At 33.5% G+C, this 18,879-nt stretch overlaps 1 protein-coding gene across 4 annotated transcripts in view; it reads left to right on the forward strand.

Moving 5' to 3' along the window:
• The first annotated feature begins 351 nt into the window (after positions 1–351).
• Positions 352–18,879, forward strand: part of LOC128996240 (E3 ubiquitin-protein ligase Nedd-4-like) — a 37,487-nt gene continuing 18,959 nt past the window's right edge. For 2 of the 4 annotated variants that reach the window (XM_054421401.1, XM_054421402.1), the window contains exons 1-6: positions 352–702; positions 9,998–10,077; positions 12,089–12,170; positions 13,192–13,230; positions 14,372–14,532; positions 18,258–18,441. In XM_054421401.1, the coding sequence (XP_054277376.1) occupies positions 424–702; positions 9,998–10,077; positions 12,089–12,170; positions 13,192–13,230; positions 14,372–14,532; positions 18,258–18,441 (825 nt within the window). In that variant the 5' untranslated portion in view covers positions 352–423. Of the gene's footprint in view, positions 703–6,055; positions 6,253–9,997; positions 10,078–12,088; positions 12,171–13,191; positions 13,231–14,371; positions 14,533–18,257; positions 18,442–18,879 lie in introns of those variants that run through there. The other 2 variants (XM_054421403.1, XM_054421404.1) reach the window with 2 other exon arrangements.

Here is an 18,879-nt window from a genome sequence, read left to right on the forward strand (position 1 = left end):
AAAGTATAAACCTTTCACATGTCAAATTTAAAGTAAATGGCAGGTATTGCATCAGAATCTAAACTACAAAGAAATATAATTAAAAAACACATTCAAGAAAATATTATTAATCATGAACCAATAGCCTAATGATTTCCCCTTGGAAAAATACATGGTTGGACATGACCAATAAAGATTTTAATTCTATCACTATGCAAACCTATCAAAACTATTTCCTCATTTGTGCCCAAACAAGGTCAACTTGAGTGGCCTTATCAGCAAGATAGGTTGACAATATATAATATACTCATGGGATTACATACTGATAACACTCGAGATAATCTTAAGAGGATCTCAGTGCAGTGTTGTTTATCGAAGCAATCGCATAAAATTAACCATGTTCCAAAAGTTCTTGCCTGATGTTTTGGTTCGCTAAGTGCTGCGATGGTGGAACATAATTTGTCTCGTCAAGAGTCGGAAGTACCTGAAGAACCTCTTGCCAGTGGTTTTAGAAGGGAGTCGGATCTCGGGCCGCTTTTGTCGTTTTCCAACCAACGTAATAACCGGCCGCAGCCATGGCGAATGACCAGACTTTTACCTTCGAGGCGGAACTCTACGGGGACGAGTCCTCAAGTGTCCCAACTGACTGCTCCCCCGGAACCTCCGACACCCGAAAGACCTCTTAGGGTGTCCGTGTGTGTCCCTGCAGTTCTTAACAGACCGGTGAGTCCAGATTTGTACACTTATTGGATTAGTGTAATGACATAATAACGTAACACATAAGTGTATATTTTAACAGGGTGTTGTACCGATTCAAAATGAATGACCAAATGAAAATTCAAATCAAACTGAAAACGCGCGAAGGCAAGGACCAACAACGGCCAATCACGTGAGCGCGGAGGAACACCAATTTGCTGACTTGTGCGGACGTCTTTTTCTAACGGTCACTTGGGACCAAGCTCTGAGCCGCGATGTACGGAAATCTTTAAATTCTCCTTTTCAATTTGCAAAAATCACTTTTGGTAGTCGTAACGTGTATTTCGTCAACGAATCAATTGTTCGACCTCCGGAGTGCATTGATATCTAAAACCGTGAAACAGCATTTACTAAATTACGAATTGAAACAAAACGAGTCTTTAAGTTCGACGTCGACCGGCAAAATTCGTCAGATTTGACCATTTTCGTAGAGCCTATCCCAAGTACAGTGTCGTAATTATATGTTTATGTGTCGTCAAAATTGTCTTCTGTGTATGTAAGTAAATGTTTTGTGTAAATTGTATTTATATCATTAGGAGAAGCCAATCTGTCCACATTCATATTTGTTTAATCATGTTTCTTGCAGGTTTCATGTCTTAGTGTGTAAATTCAGTCACATTGCTTTAGAATTATTGCCATTTACTTATTTTAAAATACATACTGTGATACATTTGTAGATATTGTTATATTAATAATTTGGGTAAATTTTTATACCAGTTAAATTTCATATTAGTTTTGTGCTTAAATTCAAATTATATTGTTAGGGTAATCAGCTGTCTGTCACGTAAAACTGTTACAATTTGTTCTTGCTTTAATATTTGGGTTTGAAATCACTTCAAAAATACATAAAGAGATCACTGAGAGTATTTGATTGGGTGCAAATTCAGGTTTCAATCAGAGCATTGTCCCGGTTGAAGGTTAGGTGTCAATACAGGCTACAAGGTAGGCTTCCATTAACGCCATAAAAATCATATTTTTAACTTAAATTAAACAAACGACTCAGTAGTCGTTTTGGTCCAGTTTGCTACTGAGCAACAAAGTGTGCTGTACACAGATCTACGAATAGCCCCTTTGCACATAAGATCAACTGGCCAGTTGTAAGTAAATACCATACTTTGGGAAGCCTAATAGCCTAAAACAGATTGAATAAATTAAACCTAGGTTCCCGAGGCTCTGCTGTCAATATTTCAGGAAAGAAAGTCAAAAAGACCACAATCAATACTCTCTCACATTAAATTGAAGTGTAATTAGTAAAAACTAGAATATTATTAATTATAGCTGAAACTTGAATATTATTAATTTTAGCAGAAACTTGAATATTAATATTGATTATTTGTAATATTTGTATTATTTATAGTGATAATACACAAAGCTTATTCTTTCATCAATTTTATTAATTCTCCTGTGTTAATCTTTTCAAGGTATCGGCTTAACCGAACAATTGCAATAAAGTACAATATCATTAAGTAGTCAATTGACACATAATTTATTATATATTGGTTCATCAATATTTTGCATAATCGTTTCAATATTTCAGAGTCAAAACCAATGTTTTAACAAAGTTTCAACAAAGAGTGTAATTTTGCATTCAGAGTATTTGATATACTTTTTATTGCATCTTAAGAAGTGTTACGTTTAAGATTATTGAAAGCACTTTCAGGAGGACATATCAGACCTCTCAACGGTCCATAAATCGGACTTCTGGGATACACAATTATCAGGGCTCAATACAACATCTTACTTCCACTGCCGGCTCTGTGATTGGTCCTCAGTTGTCTGATCAACTAAATTAAATTCATTGAAACCCCACCAGGGGGCAACTTTTTGTTGTACTCACACCTATATGGAATAGCCAAATTGCATTACATGAAGGTGTGAGGCGATTTTAGTGATGGAATGATCAATTAATGTAAAGAGTATATTTTGAAGTAATAAATAAGTAAAGAACGTTTATTTTTTTCTTTACAGTGTCCACATGCTGGAAAGTCAGGGATAGTCATGGAACAAAATTCTAGTCATTGAAAGTCATGGAAATAGGCAAAAGGTCACGGAAAGTCATGGAAATCCCCAATGATTGATGGATTTGAGGGAACTTTTCAATGATCTAGTCAGCCGTAACCCCGACTATAGTAGCATTTTTCAGGATTTTTCACAAATGTACGACAATTCAATTCATTACAGAGTTGTATTAGTTTATGAGTTTTGAAAAGTGAAGAGAGAGAACTTGGCCAGCTGTGGGGACGGTGGAGGCTGGGTTTTCTTTTTTTTTCTTTCCTTATTTTGAATGCCATATTTTAGTAAAATGTATTACCACTCCATTGTTATCTGTTAATACATAAATGACATTCAAGTTTATCCCACCTTACAAACCAAATTTCATCAAAAATTACTCAAGTTATCGTGTTTACGGATACACACATATATATTTGTATAAATCTATGTATGTGTGTTTTTTGTTGTAAAATGTTAATAGTTTAGTAAGAAATGAATGCATTTTCCAAATTTGACCAAAACATGTTCATAAAAAAGCAAACTAACAGTTGACTTATTCTCCATAAGAAAAACATGGGAATTTTAAATTTACAATTTTTTTGAATTTTCTCCATAACTATTAGGCGCACAATAACGCTTCAATATACTAAATTATTCGTTTTTTTAAGCTCTACAAAATGGTTTGGAAAGAAATTGTGAAATTTTGGGTTTTTAGGGTCAAAAATTGGAAAAACCTATTTTTACCCCATAAAACCCCCCATAAACCCCTGTTCCCATAGCCCGATCATGCTGGTTCTTGAACTCGTTTGAATAAATATAGGTTTACACCAAATTTCATCAAAATCGGATCATTTTTGCTCGAGTTATCGCGCTAATGGACACATATATGTATATATGAATTTGAACGGATGGTGTTTTTGGCCTCTAGGGACCTCAAAACGAAAAGTAAATCGGTCCCAGGTCCAGGTCTTACCGTGAGTACTACGGTAATAGCTTATTCCCTATATGGGATATTCGCTTAAATGAACAAAACAAATAAATATGAACAGTTTACAAATAGTTAAATTTTGAGAACATAATAGATTGCATATACAGACTTTGACTATTAAAGTATCCAATAGTCAATGGTAGGACTACAGATCAAAGAAAAATAAAGTCAGCCTAAAAGAAAATTAAAATTCAGTTCAGAGTTGAATCATTTTTTTACCATCTTAAATTTAAACCATATGGGAACTTTGTTGGTTGCATTTAGGGTTTTGATGTGGGTTTACTTTGTGAAGGGCTTTAAGGCTATAGCAGCCTTCAAAATGTTGGTTGTGGTGAGCGGCATACAGCAAAAGGGGTTGAACCATTTTTTGGCATTGAAAGGGCTATAGCATACTAAATCATTATCAAAATCGTTCCGGCTTTTTATGTTCAGATTATTTTTCCCGTTGTTTTAAGGGGTGTAATAAAAAAATAATAATTTCAAAATAATGAAAACAATTTCTTGAGATACCATGGATTAGTACAAGCATACACAATTTCATCAAAATCCTGTACACATCCATACACACAAAAATTACTTTGAAAACAACTAGAAAATCATGGTGAAAAAAAAACTTTCTTCATAATATTTATAAGGGAAGAAAGTGAAAATAATAGTTTTTATCAACATCTTTGATAATAAAATAAGATAAACGGTTTTCGGTCAACGCATTGGGCAAAGTGAACTTAAGAATTTTAATCTAGGACCGCATGAATTAAGCAATTTAGATCAAAGACATAAACTTCACACCAATTTAGACCAAATATCAGGTGCACATTAATACCAGTTTACCCGTAACCTTTATTAACAAATCATGTTGATTTACTGTACATGGTATATATTTTTGTATTTTCATGAAGATGTAGTAAAACATTATTAACTTAAAAAATCAAAACCCTTAGATAACAATTTAATATTAGTTTTTAACACATTTTTAATATTAAAATTAATTGAGCATGTGAAGATATTTGAAATGAAGAATAATTTTATTGATAATTAATATTATTAATATAGGTACTATATTATAATATATTATTTTATTATTATTTTGGAGCAAAACTATTCCACCACAACAAGAGTATCATAGACTAACCAACACAAGACTTCTCATTCCGATTCCATTGTAAATTTTTAAGCTGAAGGTCGTTTTTGTGTCTAGTTCATTTTGGTGACACCGATCACTAGTGTACATGAAAGGAAGAGTTATTGATTAGATCCTTTTATTTGGTTAAACGACGTTTTTAAATGACTGAAATGACAAGAAACAAATTGTATAAACCTGCCGTCTAAGCGAATTTCCATTTGCCTGAAATTATTTAAAATGTATCTATTTAAATCATTATAGTTTTAACGAGTACCTACCTACCTAGGTTTGCTGCTAGAAGGAAGGTACCTAATAAATTGTGCTTTTAAGTAAAATAATTATAGCTTAGTATGAAATCAATTATACTTTTTGTATTTTCATATTTGTGTTTTGAGGCTCAAATATGAGAAAACCCATTTTTCCACCATAACCCCCCCCCTCCCTGATCCCATGTTCCGATAATGCTGGTTCGCGAACTCAACACTCCTCGTGAACTCAAGTTTATCCTGCCTTACACCTTCAAACCAATTTTCATATCGGAGAAAAATTATTCAAGTTATCGCGTTCACGGGAGTTAACTCATTGGTGATGGCCTTGGTCCACGGACATAATATAACAGTTTTAACGAATATTGTTTTTGGCCTCTATAGGGACATCAAATGAAAAAGTATATTGGTCCCGGCTCCAGGTCTTACCGTGCCACCTACGGTAATAGCTATTTCACTATAGGGAAATTCGCTAAAAAGGAGAAAAAAAGGGTACTCATGTTATTTTATATATTATTTATTTATTACTTGGTAGCCCTCATAAGTAAGCAAGTTTACAAAAAATTATATATATCGGTCCTGGGCCTAGGTCTTATCATAGATAAAACATTTTACCGCACCACCTACGGTAATAGCTACTTCCCTATAAAAAGGAGAAAAAAGGGTATCTCATGTTGTCTTTAGCTGATCCTTGAGCATGAGAAATCTTTTAAGGGAGTTTTATCAATGCAAGTAATCATCACTGCATTTTGAACAATTTGTTTCGGTTCATGTAGTAATGGTAGTATACAGTAACACTTTGAGTAGTTTATAATCTATTATGCATGCATTCTTACTTTATTATAGGCGAGTTTCTATTTACCTTTTCCTAAAGTACTGTCCAAGTCTTTCATACGTCAATTCAAAACAGCTGTTTTCTAAAACTACAGTCACCACTAGTCAGTGCGACAAGTAAAGTAAGATGTGTTATGTTATGTGAATGTTTTGATCTGGTACTTAAGTGAAATTAAAATTATTAAAAATTACTTTTTCAATATTTTACTATGATTAAGTGTTAAATTAAGAGAATGTCGGCCTTAGATAGGAGAGAAGTTCTTGCAAGGGACTCAGAATATGGATATAACCCTAGCATCGGGTTAAACGGGCAAGTAAGTAAAGCATTTAGAATGATTGGATTAAGTACTGCAGTAAAATTACACCATGCTAGGAGATCATCGTTCTTTGCATTCCAATTCGAAAAATAGAATAGTACAATTATTTATTGTAATTTTCAACATGCACGTTTAATAGCCTATCTGCCGCCTCATAATTTAATATCTTGCACCTGAATTACAATGAACTAGGCACTAGACCTAAGGTAGGATAGTAAAATTTCTGTTACCAAACGTTATTTAAGAGTTCGACTTATTTTAAAGTGAATTGAAGATGTATCATTCCTAGGAATGCTTTATTTTTCAGTTTAAAGAATCCTATCCATAACTAATATTCTTATGGCTCTTACCATGTCACTCCAAACTTACTCAAAAGTTTCAGTCAAGGTTAACTTAAAGGCCTACTTAATAATTGTTATGTGGAAAGCGAAAAGGGACCTCTTGTCGGCGATGCAAAGTTTTCAGTACGACCAATATAAGTAGGCCTACCAGTAATTAAGGTTGAAAATATCGATATTCAGGTTTTTATCGATTGTTATACCCCATTTAAAACAGAGCAGGACAGTAAGTTTATCGGTTAAAATATATAATTGAAAATGTAAAAGGTAGAAATAAATCATTTTGTTGATTAACCCGACTAGATTGGCAGGAAGTGGGAGGTACTGAAACGACTGTTCTTGTGGAAAAGATTTGAGACCAGTGAACATGTGTCTAAATATAATGCTCTCCTAAATTTAAGTCAAATACTGTATACAGTATTCATTTAAACGGTCCGTTTTAACGAGTTTTTAGGACGTCGGTTTAACCGGATAACCCGTTATCCGGACTGGTCTTGGTCCCGAGGAGTCCGGATAAGAGAGAGTCTACCGTACTACAACAAAGTTCAGTTCACTGAGAACAAAATATCTAACAAATTTTGCGGTCCCGACAAGAGGTACCTTTTCTTATCTTATGGAGAAATAACATAGGGCCGACAAGAGGTCCCTTTTCTGAAATGCGATTTTTACGACATGCTACAATAAAACAATTATAATTTCAATTAAAACTAACGTACTGTGAGTTAAGACAAAAATTGGTATTGCCTCCAAAGAGGAGATTATAAGCTTTCTTTTGATACCAAAATCGTTTCTTAATTAAAGAAAAGCAACTTTTGCTATGCGTATTTGAAATTTTCAAAATAGTTTTTCTCAAAATGACCCTTTTCCATAACAAAATTTCAAAGTACGATAGCCTACTATAAATTTAACCAAAAAGTCCTAGATGCTGGGACTTGCTTCCACCAAGTGATTCGGAATTTAATAAGCCTATATATATTTAATAAGGCTATATTCAAATTTAGCCTATAACTCAAAATCAAAAATTTCCGACAAGAGGTCCCTGTTCGCTTTCCACATAAAAATTTGTGATGACATTTTCAGCCTAGATAACTAGTCATATTCTTTATTTTAAATTTATAGTAATATAAACATTGTCTAATTTTTTTCTAGATTATTTGTCACATGTCACTTTTACTGAATTTCATTACTCCAGCCTGGTTTTTAATAAGCCCTAGATGTTATTTTAACTCCATGCCTATTTTAAGTTAAGGCCTATGCTGCTTAACCTTCAAATCATGTACTCGTAGTTCCAAGCGTATACGTATAGGCCTATTTAATTGTAAATGTGTTAAAATCTGTCCATAATGCTTCTCTTTTTTTTAACATTTGTCCGTCCTTAAAATTTAGGCGGTTTAAGGGGAAGGTTTCCTGGGTTCCCCGACCACTTCTTTTAGTTTAGTTTATAAATCAGCTCTCAGCTCTTGTTTCAAAGTTAGGGTGAAGTAGTGGGGATGAAATTTCTTATACTTAAACCGCCTAAATTTTGTGAACATATATATACCAACCTCTACATTAAGTTAAGGTTCTGCAGAGAACCTAAGTTATAATTTTTGTTTGATACATCGTATCGGTAATTTTCACGGGATATAGGCCTAATATTGATTGTATTTAGGCTACCAATTGAAAGAACATTAACATATAAGCCATAGCAATAGGGTCTTTTTAGAAGAATCTTCTACAACAGGGGAAGGAGTTTTTACCTGACCCACTGGTGGGTCGCAGAAACAATTTTGTTGGGTCGAGGAAGAGACCAATCATTAGAAATGTTTTTTACCAGTTAGTTACTTTTAGCGAATTTACCTATAGGGAAGTAGCAATTACTGTGGGTGGCACGGTAAGACCTAGGCCCAGGACCAATTTACTTTTTCATTTTGATGTCCCCATAGGCCAAAAACACCATTCGGTCAAATGTTTATATATATATACGTCCGTAAACGCGATAACTTGAGTAATTTTTGTCCGATTTTGATGAAATTTGGTTTAAAGGTGTAAGGCAGGGTTTTACGGGGTAGAAATTGGTTTTTCTCATTTTTGACCCTCAAAATACAAAATTTCTCTCTAGACCCTTTTAAAGAGCTTAAAAAACAAATAATTTAGTATTATCAAAGTGTTTTATACGGTTATTAGTACGGTAATGGAGAAAATTCCAAAAATTGTAAATTTAAAATTCTCATGTCATTCTTATGGAGAATATTGTAAAATTAGTCAATAGTTAAATTAGTTATAAAAAGTTTTAAATATTTTACTAAAAAATACACTTTATTTACTTTGTAGCAGCAAACCTAGGTAAGTTACTCATTAAACCTAACTTAATGTTTTTTAAATAGATTTAATTGAAAATAAATTCAGACAAATGGAAATTTGCTTAGTCGGCAGGTTTTCTGCGGCGGGGGTATTTATATTTCATTTCGGGACCAGAACTGTTTAGTGAGGACCAATAGAATAGTACCGAACGTGTATGGCTATAAATTGAAATATTTTAATAATATTCTCAGTTCAATGTAAATAATGTGTCTCTTAGCTAAAAAAAAACTAGGAATTTCAAGTAATTGCTACACTTTATTGGGACTGTTTAGGTGTGAATAACACTCTAAGGGCAATGTCTTCAAAACATGAAAATGTTTAACTTTTCGGGACCTTTATTTTACAATATTGCCATAACGAGTAAAAGACCAACCAAGCCCATTAGTTTTTTGACCAATCTTGACGACGCGTCGTTAACGTCGCGACATGAAGATGTTCATGTTTCCATGAACAAGAGAGAGATGATTAGGAAGTGACAGAGATCGTTGGAGATGATCAGGTTAGTGCCGCGATTCTGCAATATAATCAAGATGGATTTGTGATAAATGCACGATTTACTTAACAAACTTTAAACATACTTTTATAACTTCCCCCTAGCTTTGTAAACTTGAGTTTTATAGTAAAATCAATGGGAAGGATTAATCCAGCTGTACAAATTTACTCGTGTGAGAGGATCTTAATTCTTATCCCTACAGATTAATTTGTATTAGTCTGTTTAATTTTAGTTGGTTCAGATGACAGATAATCGCGACGAAACATCTCCACGCAAATTTAAAGAATGCCTGGAAACCTGAGTTGCAATGACTGAATCATTACCTTTTTTTTAAAGACTTGATAACAAATGCTTGTTTCTCAGATGACCACTGCTCTAAGATCACAGATAATGGCATTGTGTAGGCTTTCCAACGAGCCTACTCCTACTGCTCTCAGACGACCTGTCGCAGATCAGTGTGGTGCAGAAAATAAATAGTTTTTTTTGCTGCACCCTGTATTAAAGCAAAGTGTAAATTAATTTTCTCGAAAAATGAACGGTAGACTAATAAGTTTTTCTTTTGTTACAGCCTGTGGAAGACACAAGCCGTTTGAGGTTGCGAGTTATCAGCGGACATCAGTTAGCGAAAAAAGATATTTTTGGTGCAAGGTAGGTACAAGTTGTTAACATTCACTCACTACTAAATCCATTAGGCTATGTCAATACTCTCTGACTATCGATGTGTTTTAGCGAATTTCCCTATTGGGAGGTAGGAGGTACAGTAAGACCTAGGCCCGGGACCGATTTACTTTTTCATTTTGATGTCCCCAGAGACCAAAAACACCATTCATTCATATATAACCTATATACATATATGTGTGTGTCCGTAAACACGATAACTTGAGGAATTTTTGTCGGATTTTGATAAAATTTAGATTGAAGGTGTAAGGCGGGATAAACTTAAATGAGTTTGCGAACCAGCATGATCGGACCATGGGAACAGGGTTTTATTGGTGGGGGGGTTATGGGGTAAAAATTGGTTTTTCTCACCCTCAAAACATAAAATTTCGCAATTTCTCTCTAGACCTTCTTAAAGAGCTTAAAAAAACAAATTATTCAGTACGGTATATCAATGTGTTTTTGTACTGTTATTGGTTACGGAGAAAACTCAAAAAATTGTAAATATAAAATTGCCATGTTATTCTTATGGAGAGTATTGTAAAAAGTTGTAGTTTACTTGTTTATGAATATAATTTGATCAAACTTGGCAAATTTATTGATTGTTTACTAAGCTATAATTATTTTACTTAAAAACACACTTTATTATTTTCCTTGTAGCAGTAAACCTAGTTACTCGTTTAACCTAATGTTATTTAAATAGATTAATTTACAATCATTTCAGGCAAATGGAAATTCGCCTAGAAGGCAGGTTTGCTGCGGCGAAGGTATTTTTGTTTATCATTTTCGCATTGAGTAGCTTTGAAAACCAAAATAAGCGTATAAAACAATGTTTTCTTACAACTACTAGGCTACTATTGTTTAATAGGTATAGTTTTTGTTCATATTTTTCTGTAGAGATTTTAAATAACTAACCAAAGAGGCTCATTTTCACCTCTTGTAAGTAAATAATCTTATATAATAAAAGGTGAGAAGGTTTTTTTTAATTTCTTGATTCTACTCAACCACTTTTAACGGATTTTTATGATTTTGTGTTAAAAGAAAGATAATTTTGAAAGGAAGGGGATGTTGAATCAATTATTTCAGTTTTGGGTTTTAGTTTTTCAGAAATTAAGTCTTAATATTTTATATGTCTAGCAGCCGTAGCCGATTGTACATATACAATAAACACCCAAAACAATCTCATTGGCTACCGGTATCTATTGTTAAATTGAAATGTTGTTTGAGTTAGGTGTGCAAAATAGTAGACCTATAATAATATTGATAACTGTTTAATATCACTGACGTTTACAAAGTTACTTTAGTTTTACCATTGAAAGTTTACAGAATTCAAGGTCACGTGCTTTGGGTGCTAAATAACTTAGTCCCAAGGTTGTACAGTACTGGCAACAACAAATACGACCTCTCACTTATAATGTCATTCTTTCATCCTTATTGAAAATAAACAATAATATGCCTGCAAGTTGAATTAATTCTCTTTGTTGTAGGCTGTAGTCATCATCGAACATTGCTTATAAATATTAATGAAAAGATTGTGCACCATAGTGCATCCAAAATGTATGTTTTATGGTTGGTTAAGAGATAAAATAATCTGAAAATAATGGGGAAAGCTAAGTTTTTAATTTGAGTTAAATTGTATTTAGTTCTCTTGGTTTGAGGGAAATAAAACAAGAATGGCCTAGCTAAAGGTTCTTTAAATATCACTAAATAATAGACATTCATTTATTATTCATTCACCTGTTCGTACATTGAATATTTTCATTATTTATCAAAGACTAGTTGCTTTACTTGTTCTTTGCAGCAGGGTAGGACTCAGTAAAGAATTATTTAACATTTAAATCTACTGCAGAAAGCAGACATACCCACCATTGATCAAAGGAACAAAAGTCGACTGGACCACTTCCTAAAATTTGTTTCTATAATTCACCTGTACTTTTGTTGCATAGGCCTACTCAACTTTACCTGCTGAATTCTTGCAAACTTACAATGTGGTATTTTTCAGTGACCCTTATGTGCGGATTGATCTAAATACTGTCAATGGGGATGAAACAATTGATTCTGTACTTACCAAAACCAAGAAAAAGGTAAGATTGCTATTTTGACTTTGATAAAGTGTGTAACAATCCTGTGATTCTAAGTTTGGTTGAGATTACAATGTGATTATGACAATAGCAGTCATAGTTTTACTGTAGTTTTCTTGTGTTAGTGATTGTGTATGTTACAGTTTGTTTAATAATACTAAAGTACTTCTAAATATTGTGTAGCAAGTGTGATTGGGCTTGCTGTCTATAGTACACTCCCGATTATCCAAGGCCCGGTTATGCAAGGTTATCCAAGGTTGTTTTATGACTAAATATATATATATATTTGTTGGAAACCAATAATTAGGCCTAGATTATTTAGTTTAAAATTTACATTCAAGTGTAACTTAAATCAAGTCCTTGGTCTTTGTTGAAATTGTCTGTCTGTTGTTAAAACATATACCGGGTGTCCCACAAAGAGGTCCCTATTTTTTTATTGATATGACAGACGTATAGAGGGCGCTACAGGCTTGAAATTCTACAGTGACTAACATGTAAAGGTGTTGCCTCCGAATCTAGATTAATTCTGACTGATCCAAGCAAAATGGCGGAAAAAACAAACAAAATCAGCAATTGTATTTTATGGGTAAACCTACTGTTATTTAGAATAGGAACAACTATAGCTGTTTAGGCTATTTTAAAACTATCAGCTGACTACATGTATCCACAACAATGAACATATTTGGTAATAAACATTAGCATTTGTTATTAAGTTGCGTTGTAAAGTGTCTTATGTACCATGCCGTTTTCAACTGAGCAAAAAGTGAAATGTTGTTCCTGGGAAATTGCCTTTGAAAAATCCTGTATTTTAAGTATTAACTTCCTAAGGTGGTACTGTAACCCCTTACCTCAACATATCAGCGACTTCCATGTAATCCAACCTTTTCGGGAGACGTATTCTCAGTCCCAACAACCTCGGTTGGTGGAGAGTGTACTGTATGTGTAAGATACTTTTGAATATTAGAAGTGTTTACAATGAGGATTTTAAATAACATTTCAATAAAACAGCCGTTTTTTGTTCCAGACTTTAAATCCAACATGGAATGAAGAGTTTATATTTAGAGTAAGTATCAAACCTTTTGACATTGTTTTTATATTTAAATAGGTCAACTGCTGTTAAAAAGCATATTTACTGGCAGTAAAACCGTTGTTTAAGTCTAAGAAATTGTTAATTAGTACTTTTTTTACAAATTAAACTTTGGATTTGTTTGCAAGAAAAGTTTAGACTCGGACCAAATTCCCGAGCGTCACCACCCCAAAGGTGAAACTTCTCTGTGATCTTGAACATCTCTCACATTCACAGGGAAATCATTATCATCATCGCAAGGGGATATCATGATTGTCACCTGCATTTAGTTTTACAATAAAATCGTAAAAATATGCACGATCGAAAGGACATTATCACTCATATCCACCTGCAACCGCAAAAAAATGTTAAACATATACCACGATCAATGGGATATTAATCATCATCACCTGTGACGGCAGCAAATGATTAATAACAAAAATAAAATATTCTATTTTTGTTTAAAAAAATGTTTTTGTACAATACGTTGCGACCCATTATGCCTAGCCTAGTCGGCCTAGTGGTAAATACGGGACTGGGAACAAAGATGTGGTACATTTTCTGGTACATTTTCCAGTCTTTTCAACACTACAGATAGTAAAAGTTGGAATTAACTTAACAAGAAATAATCTTAATTCAAAATCTTTTAACACTTTTTGATGTTTCAACTCTATTTTTGTTATGATTACTCATTGGTAAACTGATATTAAACTTTTCCAAAAAGATTGCTTTTTATGCACTATTTGCCAAGTGTATGTGTGTAATTTGTTAAGTTGTTTAGAGTCACAAAGCTGTATATTAGCATGGCAATGTTTCTAGCCTAATGTATAAGTGATGCAGTGAACATGATAACGGAGAACACATTTTTAGTCATCCTTAGTCTAGAGAAAACTAGCTTGTTCAAAGAGAACTAAATCAAAAGTTGTTGTGTACTGTTGTACTCTAATATCTCTTGGATTGTTTGTAACGTACTTTCTTTCGAGGTTCTGCTATTACTGCATATTTTTCAGTCAAAGGACTCTAATGACTTGCCTCAGTGTTGCATAACAGAGTGTGTCTGATTATGAAGAGGCAACTTATTAAATAGTTACAGCATCGCTGTCGTTAATTATTGAATGACCTATTAAATTATTTACAGGTGAAGCCGGCAGAACACAAACTTGTACTGCAAGTGTTTGATGAAAACCGTCTGACCAGAGACGACTTTTTAGGAATGGTCGAACTAACTCTCATCAATTTACCAAAGGAAGCCGAGGGTAGAACGATACAAACAAAGCAATATATATTGAGGCCGAGGAGGTTAGTATTTTACTTCTTTCAGTGCATGTTTTAATTAGTTAATTAAGTAATAAGTATTTTAATTAGGATCTATTGAGGTACTGTGTAGATATGTGGTCTTAAGGTGACGACCAAGTCAAAATCAGTGACACTTTGGATCAACATTTCGGCCTTAATGCTAAGCACTCAGATTCAGATTCTTTATTCGTCACAATACATTTTCCTCCCCAGCACAGCTGGTAAAACAGGTGACATGTCAACATCTTAAAAATTAAAAGCAAAATATACAATGATACAATTTTTCGGCAAAAACTTAATCGAATGCCTTAATTTTATATACATATTTACATAATATCAGGGGCGGCGGAAGCAAATTATTGTTAGGGGGTCAGAAACCTATGGTGGAGGTCCACATCCGGGGGGTCTGGGGGGCAAGGGGGGTCCGGGGGTCCGGGAAAATTTTGAAAAATAAAAGCCTTAAAACGTGTTTTTAGGCTACCTGAAGAACATTTTTCTTCAAGCAGTAACAAAGAAAATTTACAATTTAACAAAGACGCTACTCTGTTCATTGTAAAAACATTATAATAAATAATACACATACATCTCAAACAAACATAAAATGAAGTACTGGTGCCCAGATTTTACTAAAGCTGCCAGCAATGAGTTGCTGCAGACGACATAGAAGAGTAAACAAGCTCTAGGCCCTAAGGATTTATGTGTTCGCGTAATTTCGGCAGGCTCTGCCCCTCCCCCTCAAAACTGAATTAATAATAAGTTAAATTAAAATTAGCTGCTTGATTATAGTTAATCACAAAAGTAAGACGGTAGGGTATAACCAAGTAAGTGTGTCCACTGGGGATAATTAATGGTTCACACAAAAAACATTACAAACATTGTATTGGCACAACATAAAATTACTAAGAAATACAAAACCTTTTTGATGAATTATTGCTAAAATAAGTAAAATCCCACACGAGAATCTCAAGATATTAGCCTACTACAAGTTTACTAGATTTAATTAGAGTTAGTTAACTCTCCAAAATTCCAATACGATATGAACATCAATTAAATTAATTATTACTTTTATAAGGTTTAGTGAGTATTAAGCCCCTTCATAATAAATGTAATAGATTATTATTAATAACTAAATTGTTTATCTTTGTACTTATCTTCAGTAACTGTTATTAGGCCTACTTATACTTTTCTTCTTGGGCCGAAAAAATAAACGTATACAGTACGGAATGCTTTATATCTTTAAATTTTTTATATGAACTCAGGCCCTTGACCCCCCTGACCCTTCCTAAAATTTCAGGGGGGTCAACTGACCCCCCTGACCCCCTGGTTCCGCCGCCACTGCATAATATTACAAAGTGTCACATACAAAATCATTTATACAATAGTATACTTTGTTTAGCAGCAGGGACTGAACTTCTTTCTTAACTTAAGATCATTATCAATATTGTTTATCCTGTTTGGTAGCTTATTATATAATTTTTTCCCAAAATACTTAGGCATAGTGCTCCTTTTTTCTCGTAAGGACAGTAATGGATACTTCACAATATTTTAAGAGCAGGAAAAGGAAAGAAATTGAATGATGGCTGTATCCACAATGTTGCTAGTGAAGATAAACAACCAATGACAGAAAGCTTTGACCAAATGAATTTCAAAACCAAAGTTTTGGTGGTTTTCTAATTAGGTTTTGACACATCACTAGTCCGTTATTTCTTTTTAGTTAGAACAGTATGATCCTAAAGATTGCTTTTAGTTTTGCCAAAGTTTTAGAAACACAATATCGTAGTGGCTTTACATTAGGCTATTTGATTTATGTAGGCTAATTAGAGTTCTCTTATAGAGTACTTATTGATTTAGTATTGTAAAATATAGGCCCAAAAAAATAATTATTCATAAAATACAAAATTGTTAAAACTTCTTTGTTTTTTTAGCAAATTTTCATATAGGGGGAAGTAGTTATTTTTAAGCATAGACCTTAAGGTCTTAGTAAGGTGATTTGACCTTAATAAGATCTAGACCCGGGACCAATTGAATTTTTCATTTTGATGTCCCCAGAGGCCAAAACAATTCATTCAAATTTTATAATCATACAATGTACTGTATATATTATATATATTCACGATTCAAATTCACTTTATTCAATATACATTTTTTTTACATGAATGGTAAGACTAAAACTAACTTAATGACTAAAACTAAACATGAATTTATCTAGAAAAAATAAAACAAGTTATCTGACTAGTTAGTAACAAAGTAAAATATACACATATTTGGGGTTTTCCCCTTTAGCACAATCAGTTTAGATAATCAAGTCAGTGACATGTCTGAGAATGATTTCCAAATTGACTATGTTATCTTGAAAAAGTCTTCAATAGAGTATACTAATAGAGTATGTACTTACCAATATATGTGTCCATGAACACGATAACTCAAGTATTTTGGTTAAATTTTAAATGAAATTTGGCTTGAGGGTGTAGGGCGGGATAAAACTTGAATGAGTTCGCAAACCTACAAGAGTCATGGGTACTCAAGATCAGGTAAATTCAACTGGCCCGGGTTATGGGGTTTTAAAATTCTAAAAAAATGGGTTTTCAAATTTTTACTTGAACATGCCGAATTTTTATCACGGACGTCGTGTAGAGCTTAAAAAAACAAATATTTTTGTATATTGAAGTAGGCCTATTGTAAATTAAAAAGTTACGGAGAAAATTCCAAAAACCAGATAAAAAAGGGGGTAGTGGAAGTAGGTATATTTTATCCGTAAAAAGATTTTGTTTTTGTTTTTTTCTTATACTACTGTACTTATGAGTTTTTGTTTTCTTAAATAGTAGTGATAAATTAAAATTTCCCTAATTAAGTTGCTTAGCTATTATTCTAGTACAGTAGACTCCCGATTATCGACAGTGAGTAGCCGAGTGATAGTAAGTTATCGAAATTGTGGATAAAATGCTAAAATGCTTGGCAAATAACTAATATTAACTTTGAATGTAGAGTTTAGCTGTAGAGTTAACAGGTTTAGGTGTTAATAACACGTCATTAATATTGGAGAGTTTATGTACCCTTTAGGCCTAAAAATTAACACAAACAAAATTTAACTTATCAACTTATTGGTTGTAATTGGTGAAGTAGACAATGGAAATTCTATTGCCCGCAAGACAATGAGCCTCATCTTACATACATTTAACTTACATGGTATACAGAGTGTCCCGTAAGTAAACAGCCAAACTCCGGGAAATGGTTCTATGGGTCAAAATAAAGAGAAAATCGAGAATAAGTTAACATTTTCTTCCAAAATCGCTTCGTTAACCAGATATCCGTCTTTTATTTCCCTTACACTTTTTTATTAGGCTATCGAGTTTTTTCATCAGATCATTATGAAACTTGGTACCGGTACCTATGCATGTTCAGCTAAAACAGACCCATGTCGGAAAAAAAATATTTTAATCCAATGACAAATTTCAAAATGGCGGATATCCGGTCTACAAAGCGATTTTGGAAAAATTTTATTCGGTATTTTCTCTTTATTTTGACCCATAGAACTATTTTCCAGAGTTCGGCTGTTTACTTACGAGACACCCTGTATATTATATTTTTGTGATCCTGGGTAATCTGCAGTTTGGGTTAATTCAGTTAATAATCTGGAGTCTACTGTACATAACATTTTTCAACCCATTAACCTTTTACAGTGTAACCTTGTTCTATTCAAGTGTGTCTGATTCTTTTTCTTTCAATAGCACAAATTCTTACAGTGCCCGATCAAGGGTGAAAGGTTATCTGGAGCTATATCACGCGTATATCAGGGAGGATGGCCAGAGAGAGGAAGAGCGAACCAGACGACTGGAGGAGGGGGAGCCGGGGTGGGAGATGATCGATAGATCCGATGGATTGTCCACCACCACCCCTGAAACTCCTGCCCAGGTTAGGGGATGTCAGCTGATTTAAAAACTTATAAATAAAATAATTTATTGAGCCAATAAACACAAAAGGCTGAGTCAAAGAAAAGTGGTACGTGCTTAATGGAAGTCGTACAATTTCACAGAACTTGTTATAAAGGGTAGTTTTGATTTTGTTGAGATAAAGTACGCCATGAGTCATGAAGAAGCTGGTAGGCTGTCAAATATGTTTAAAACAGCCACCAGGTAATTTTTGGAGTTACATGCTCGTTTCTTGAAATTACAGTTTGGTGATTACATATTATTGCTTATTGCTACAGCTACCAATTTGTAGGTTGTAAAAATTTTAACACATTTGTAACTGTGAAGGTTTAGAATGAAAAAAAATGCTTACAATTCTCCAAAAGTCCTACCCCAGCTAGTTCCATAAATTTGTGTGTAGGGTTTGATCTCCTTTTACAGA

Source organism: Macrosteles quadrilineatus, unplaced genomic scaffold (assembly GCF_028750875.1).
Source record: "Macrosteles quadrilineatus isolate MER2022 unplaced genomic scaffold, UCM_ALF_1.0 Scaffold_6__1_contigs__length_79288215, whole genome shotgun sequence".
Taxonomy (NCBI): Eukaryota; Metazoa; Arthropoda; class Insecta; order Hemiptera; family Cicadellidae; genus Macrosteles; species Macrosteles quadrilineatus.